The sequence below is a fragment of the Melanostigma gelatinosum genome (genome assembly GCF_949748355.1).
Source record: "Melanostigma gelatinosum genome assembly, chromosome: 18".
In the NCBI taxonomy this organism is placed as follows: Eukaryota; Metazoa; Chordata; class Actinopteri; order Perciformes; family Zoarcidae; genus Melanostigma; species Melanostigma gelatinosum.
This window is the reverse complement of record NC_136651.1, coordinates 1,136,772-1,144,095: the sequence shown is the minus strand read 5'-3', so window position 1 is coordinate 1,144,095 and position 7,324 is coordinate 1,136,772. Positions and strand designations below refer to the sequence as shown.

At 47.7% G+C, this 7,324-nt stretch overlaps 1 protein-coding gene across 1 annotated transcript in view; it reads right to left on the bottom strand.

Annotated features, from left to right (window-relative positions):
* The window catches only part of sez6l (seizure related 6 homolog (mouse)-like), a 34,193-nt gene that overhangs the window by 20,740 nt on the left and 6,129 nt on the right, over positions 1-7,324 (bottom strand). The window contains exons 2-3 of the mRNA XM_079289342.1: positions 1,116-1,465; positions 836-845 (exon numbers count right to left, since the gene is read on the bottom strand). Coding sequence (XP_079145468.1) covers positions 836-845; positions 1,116-1,465 — 360 coding nt within the window. The remainder of the gene's footprint in view (positions 1-835; positions 846-1,115; positions 1,466-7,324) is intronic.

Sequence of the window (7,324 nt, the reverse complement as noted above, 5' to 3'; positions counted from 1 at the left end):
GATAGAGAGGGGGGGAGAGAGAGAGAGAGAGACAGAGAGAGAGAGAGAGAGAGAGCCAGAGAGAGAGAGAGCCAGAGAGAGAGAGTGCGCGAGAGAGAGAGAGAGAGCCAGAGAGAGAGCCAGAGAGAGAGAGTCAGAGAGAGAGAGCGAGAGACAGAGCGAGCGAGAGTGAGAGAGAGTCAGAGACAGTGAGTCAGAGAGTCAGAGAGAGAGAGAGAGAGAGAGAGAGAGTCAGAGAGAGTGAGTCAGAGTGAGAGAGAGAGTGAGAGAGAGAGAGTCAGAGAGAGAGAGAGAGAGAGAGAGCGAGAGAGCAGAGGACTTTATTTTTCTCTGACCTTTATTTATTTCTATAATTTGTTTGTGTGTTCTCAACGCTGCCTTGTAATCGCTTTAATGTGAGCTAAATCCCTGCTGTGTATAATTCATGATGTAAATTACAGGGATCAAAGCGGCTACACAGCAAACAGACTAAAAAATAATCACATCCTCCATCGGTGGCGGAACATTGTTCCTTTATTTCTGATTAAAAGTAGTGAGTATCAAAAGGTAACTGCACTTCTAGCGGACCATTGAATGCATCATTCATAATCCGATCATTCTCATGAAATATTGAACTGATGCAGGCGGTTCATACAGCGTTTGTAGATAACCACGGAAATGAATGAGCTGTAATTCAAACTAGAAAACGGTCTTTTATCAGTATTTCATCATCTTTATTAAACATAACTTAACTAAGTTCCTGTGAAGAGGAAAGTTAATTTTGAAAAATGAGGAATAACTTCTTGGTAGATATCTTGAGGACACGTTTGAGGATGACAACCCTGATACTTCTTACAACTCATCCTCTGGGGAACATGAATGTTTCATCACAACAGCTTTTGAGATATTTCCGTCTGGACCAAAGCGCTGCCCGGCCGATGCAGCATCTACCAGAGCTGCTCCAGAATATTAACTTATGAAATGTACCGGAGAACGTAGTATGAAGTCCTTCAAAACTGTATACATGTAGTGTCTTGCAGCGCTGTACCTGAGGACGGTGTCTCCGTGTCCGTGTCCAGCATCGTGCCCACAGTGGTGACCTCCACCTGCTCAGGTGTGTGTGTGTGTGTGTGAGCCAGCTGGGAGTGTGTGTGCGCTGGAGGAGGCTCGGTCGACGCCGGGGGTTTCATCCTCCTCAGTGACCCGCCGCTGTGATGCTCCAGAGAAGGACCGCCGGGGAGGGAGCTGACGCTGAGCCCTCTGCCCAGAAGAGGGAGCAGGTTCTGGGGCACAGCGGAGGGGAGGATGTCCCCCCCGGTGTCCCCCCCCTTCTGGGAGACAAGTCGTCCCTTTTGAGTCTTCAGCACCGACCGAAGCAAACCTCCGGTCAACGAGCCGGAGCTTCTGGCTTTGGGGCTCTCCTGTGTGAGGCCTGCTGGTGTCACCGCTGGTGGCCGGGTGGAGGAGGCCGTGGGGACTTCTTTATCTGGGGAGAGTGGGGGGGGGGGGGGGGACACACGGGAGGAAATCATTTGGACAGTCCAGACAAACGTATATTTAAATGCCCTGGAGCAAGACTCTGGGTGGTTCTGTCACTGTCCTGCTGGGCTTATCAGGAACCGGGTTATCCAGCCAGCACAGCCACACACACACACACACACACACACACACACACATGGTGATGGTGTAGTGGAGAGGCAGGGCAGTTAAGCATGACAGGAGCTGAGCAAAGAGGACGGGGGGGGGGGGGGGGGGCTAACAGGCAAACCGCTCTGCCGTGCATGCTAAAATGCCATCTCCAGCAGCTTAGTTCAAAAACAGCACAGAGCAGCATTTAAACACACACACACACACACACACACACACACACACACACACACACACACACACACACACACACACACACACACACACACACTTTGCGGTCACAACAATCCAACATACACTGAACATCGGTGCAGTTTCTCTTCAATCTCGTGTCATTTACATGAGCACCTGTCATCTATCAGCCGGTAAAATATCCTCTCTGTGTTGTCAACAACACCAGCGATTTTCTTTCTTCTTCTGCGGTTTTTACACCTGCAGACAGGAAATAAACATTTCTGTTTTTCTGGATGTACCTGAATTACTGCTCAATGTGTCAAAACCGCCGACATCAAGAAACTCATTTCAGCTTTCACAGCTCGCAATTATTTAGGCAGCCACTCAGCAGCAGATGTCGACACACACACACACACACACACACACACACACGCACGCACATGCACACACACACACGCACACACACACACACGATGTTGCTCTCCTTGGCCCTGATCAACTGAAGTCTGTTTTACACTGCTGGTAACAGAACACAATCATAAAACCTATAACTCTACTGGTATTTATTGCACATAATACTCATCATTTCACTTTGATTTGGCCAACAGCTGAAGAGATGTTTGAGTGTGAAATCTGCTGCGGTGCGTTTCATTCTAACAGCAACGGAAGGAAGCGTTGGATTTGCTTCTTCAGCCGCGGCTAACGGGCTAACGGGCTAACGGACTATCGGGCTAACGGGCTAACGGAGTAGAACTACGGGACAAACAAATGACACGTGAGAATATCCCGCGTATGATCCTGTGTTTCTAAACCTTTGAGAGCAGCATCACACGAGGGGAACACACCAAACCTTTCACAGATGAGAACCGGTACTCTGTAGTACCGGTTCTCAGGTTTAGATGATATGGATGCTGACGTGTGTGAGTGTGTGAGTGTGTGAGTGAGTGTGAGTGAGTGAGTGACTGTGAGTGAGTGAGTGTGAGTGAGTGAGTGAGTGAGTGAGTGAGTGAGTGAGTGTGAGTGAGTGAGTGAGTGAGTGAGTGAGTGAGTGAGTGTGAGTGAGTGAGTGAGTGAGTGAGTGAGTGAGTGAGTGAGTGTGAGTGAGAGTGTGTGAGTGTGAGTGAGTGAGTGAGTGAGTGAGTGAGTGAGTGAGTGAGTGAGTGAGTGAGAGTGTGTGAGTGTGAGTGAGTGTGTGAGTGAGTGAGTGAGTGAGTGAGTGAGTGAGTGAGTGAGTGTGAGTGAGTGAGTGAGTGAGTGTGAGTGAGTGAGTGAGTGTGAGTGAGTGAGTGAGTGTGTGAGTGAGTGAGTGAGTGTGTGAGTGTGTGAGTGAGTGAGTGAGTGAGTGAGTGAGTGTGAGTGAGTGAGTGAGTGTGAGTGAGTGAGTGAGTGAGTGTGAGTGAGTGAGTGAGTGAGTGTGAGTGAGTGAGTGTGAGTGAGTGAGTGAGTGAGTGTGAGTGAGTGAGTGAGTGAGTGTGTGAGTGTGTGAGTGTGAGTGAGTGTGAGTGTGTGAGTGAGTGTGAGTGTGTGAGTGAGTGAGTGAGTGAGTGAGTGAGTGAGTGTGAGTGAGTGAGTGAGTGAGTGTGAGTGAGTGAGTGAGTGAGTGAGTGAGTGTGTGAGTGAGTGAGTGTGAGTGTGTGAGTGAGTGAGTGAGTGAGTGAGTGTGAGTGAGTGTGAGTGAGTGTGAGTGAGTGAGTGTGAGTGAGTGAGTGTGAGTGAGTGTGAGTGAGTGAGTGTGTGTGTGAGTGAGTGTGAGCGTGAGTGAGTGAGTGTGTGAGTGAGTGTGAGTGAGTGTGAGTGAGTGAGTGAGTGAGTGAGTGTGAGTGAGTGTGAGTGAGTGTGAGTGAGTGAGTGTGTGTGTGAGTGAGTGTGAGCGTGAGTGAGTGAGTGTGTGAGTGAGTGTGAGTGAGTGTGAGTGAGTGAGTGTGTGAGTGAGTGAGTGAGTGTGTGAGTGTGTGAGTGAGTGAGTGTGAGTGAGTGAGTGAGTGAGTGAGTGAGTGAGTGAGTGTGAGTGAGTGAGTGAGTGAGTGAGTGAGTCAGTGTGTGAGTGTGTGAGTGTGTGAGTGAGTGAGTGTGAGTGAGTGAGTGAGTGAGTGTGAGTGAGTGAGTGAGTGAGTGAGTGAGTGAGTGAGTGAGAGTGAGTGTGAGTGAGTGAGTGAGAGTTAGTGAGTGAGTGAGTGTGAGTGAGTGAGTGTGAGTGAGTGAGTGTGAGTAGGTGAGTGTGAGTGAGTGAGTGAGTGAGTGAGAGTGAGTGAGTGAGTGAGAGTTAGTGAGTGAGTGAGTGTGAGTGAGTGAGTGTGAGTGAGTGAGTGAGTGAGTGAGTGAGTGAGTGAGTGAGTGAGTGAGTGAGAGTGAGTAGGTGTGTGAGTGAGTGAGTGTGAGTGAGTGAGTGTGAGTGAGTGAGAGTGAGTGTGTGGGTGAGTGAGTGAGTGTGTGTGTGAGTGAGTGAGAGTGAGTGAGTGAGTGAGTGTGAGTAGGTGTGTGAGTGAGTGAGAGTGAGTGAGTGAGTGAGTGTGAGTGAGTGAGTGTGAGTGAGTGAGAGTGAGTGTGTGAGTGAGTGTGAGTGAGTGAGTGTGAGTGAGTGAGAGTGTGTGTGTGGGTGAGTGAGTGTGTGTGTGTGTGTGTGTGTGAGAGTGTGTGTGTGTGTGTGTGTAAGTGTGAGTGAGTGAGTGTGTGTGAGAGTGTGTGAGAGTGTGTGTGTGTGTGTAAGTGTGAGTGAGTGAGTGTGTGTGAGAGTCTGTGAGAGTGTGTGTGAGTGAGTGTGTGTGTGTGTGTGTGTGTGTGTGAGAGTGTGTGTGTGTGAGTGTGAGTGAGTGAGTGAGTGTGAGTGTGTGTGTGAGAGTGTGTGTGAGTCAGTGAGTGAGTGTGAGTGAGTGTGTGTGAGAGTGTGTGTGTGTGTGAGTGTGAGTGAGTGAGTGAGTGAGTGAGTGTGTGTGTGTGAGAGTGTGTGTGTGGTTCGTGCTACCAGTTAACTGCAGGAGGAAAAACAATTGTTTATTGGTCGTGTTTGTCTGTTTATTTGGTCGTGCTCGGGTGCTGCAGGAGGAGAGAGAGAGTGAGATGGAGGCAGAATCCAACGGTCCTCAGTGCTGCAGACTTTCACTGCTCCAACGCAATCAAGTGTGAGGTTGTAAAGCAATGTCAAAAACAACAAAACAACAAGGTCTCAACGGCGCTGAAAGCACGTTGGCTCCTTTCGTATACTTTTTCTAAATGCAGAGAGAAGAGCTTTGTTTCCTTTGTCACTCTGTTTAATCTGTATTCTACGAGTTGGTGGCTGTTTAAGGTGCTTCATCAGACTGGCAGAAACACATTCATAGTCTGCCATGTCCGTTCCCCTTGGAGACACACACACACACACACACACACACACACACACACACACACGTCAGCATCCATATCATCTAAACCTTAAACGTAGACTCATTAGCGCACGCAGCCTCATCAACGCTGATCCTCGTCTCGTGTTTTGATGACGCATTATAATTCCTAAGGTTTATCAAATTAAGCGTCCTGATTAATGAACTCAGGGAGAATTATTTTTGTAAGGATTAAACGACATCATTCAACTCATGATGCAAAAGAGCGGAGGCAGCGTTTTCAGGGAGAGTTCATTAAAGTGAATCGATTGAACCGGATGATTGGAAAGGCAGTGAACAGCAAATGAGTGTTCGTAAAAACGAATTTGTTTAAAGGAAATACAAACACTAAAAGTAGCGAGCAGGTTAAAGGGAAGTGAGTTAAACTGTAACAGCCATTGCAAAGTGTCTGCTGTCAGAACGTGAAGCAGTGAATCTCAGGGGTGCAAAGATGAACTACACCAGTGAAGAGCAACACATTTGCACCGTTAACACCGATGCAAGAGACAGAGATTCAGCAACATGAATACACAACCAGATGTGACCCACATTCTGCATCAAATGAGATGGAAAAAAAAATCAACATCTCATCGCATACCAGCCGTCAGCAGCATTCCCACAGTGAGAGAAATGTCCCGAAGACAAACCTTCCCTTTGCATCAGCATTCTGCAATATGCTCATTATGAGCTCCACACAGAGACAACAAGTTCACGTAACAACACTATCACTGGACGGAGGAGGAGCGAGGAAGAGACGTAGAGACCTGTCAATCAGCGTGTAGCCCCGCCCTAAAGCATCCCCTGCTTTATGGTCTGTGTGACTCTAAATGGACCATAATGTACTAAATGAACATCATGCTGCATTGAAGAAGACTTGAAACTAGAGATTGAGACATAAACTCATGTTTACAATGTTTACTGAGGTAATAAATCAAGAGAGAAGTAGAGTCATTTTCTATAGACTTCTATACAACCAGAGGAGTCGCCCCCTGGTGGCCACTAGAGAGAATGCAGCTTTAACACATGAAGCTTTGAAGAACTTCTCAGAGTAGAGAAATCATTTGGACTCTGGAGTCTTGCTCGAGTTTACTTCTTTGCTCAAAGAATAAACTCCATTGCATCGAACTCTGACCGCTTCCAGTGATTCTTTGAGCATCATAGCAGCAGAATAAGAGAACAGACGTGTTGGAGCAATAGTTTAGACTTCGTTGACTGGCTCAGCCTGAGCTACTGTTTCTATCAACACACTGCATTCATTATTTTAAACACACCAAGATGACTCATGAACTCGTCCACTGCCCACATGTTTTAGTTGTCTGAGATCTGTTTCAGCATTTTAAATAAAATAAAAATGTTGGAAACAAAACAATCATAAAATCCTGATTTGATCCTGCACCTGTCAACACTCATGAATAATTGAGTTATGAGCTGCATTCTGAGCTGATGTTTTCGTGTACAGACGTGCAAAAAAACTTTTCTGCACGTCTGATTATTTAAAAAGCTTCGAAACGCAGCGATCACATCATCACAAATATCGATCTGTATTCATCTGACGAACCTCGTGGATCAGTGACGTTTCATCTCTGCTTCTGGTATATCTGGAGAGAGTCAACACCTGCGTAACATCTGCACTGCTTCTGGTTTAAGACTCAGACCTTGATGCTCGATGACATCGTGGTTTCAAGCCATGAGCATCAGCTGGTGTGTGTGTGTGTGTGTGTGTGTGTGTGTGTGTGTGTGTGTGTGTGTGTGTGTGTGTGTGTGTGTGTGTGTGTGTGTGTGTGTGTGTGTGTGTGCGCGCGCTGTCAGAGGCAGGTGCTACTGCAGCCAGCCATGACCAGCTCAGTGGAGCAGATGGGATCATCTGTGGGCTCTCTCCCTTCACACGTCCTCTTCCTCCAGCGTGAGCAGCCTGTTGGTGCAGCTGTGCTTCTCTCTCCGTCCTCCTGTTTGCGTCCACCTCACCTTTACTTGTATTCTGCCTCCATGTTTTGTTTCCTCTGTAAAAGACGTGGCCTGTCTGCGTTTCCTCCCTCCGGCAGCACGTACGATTAATGAGCGATAAATCCTGTTGCTCATCCCTAAAAACTCTTTCCCAGTTGGATCGCAGCAGGAAATCAAAGGCAAAGTTAGATTTTCTGCACGCATCGGCAGCGTGCGCTTCACAG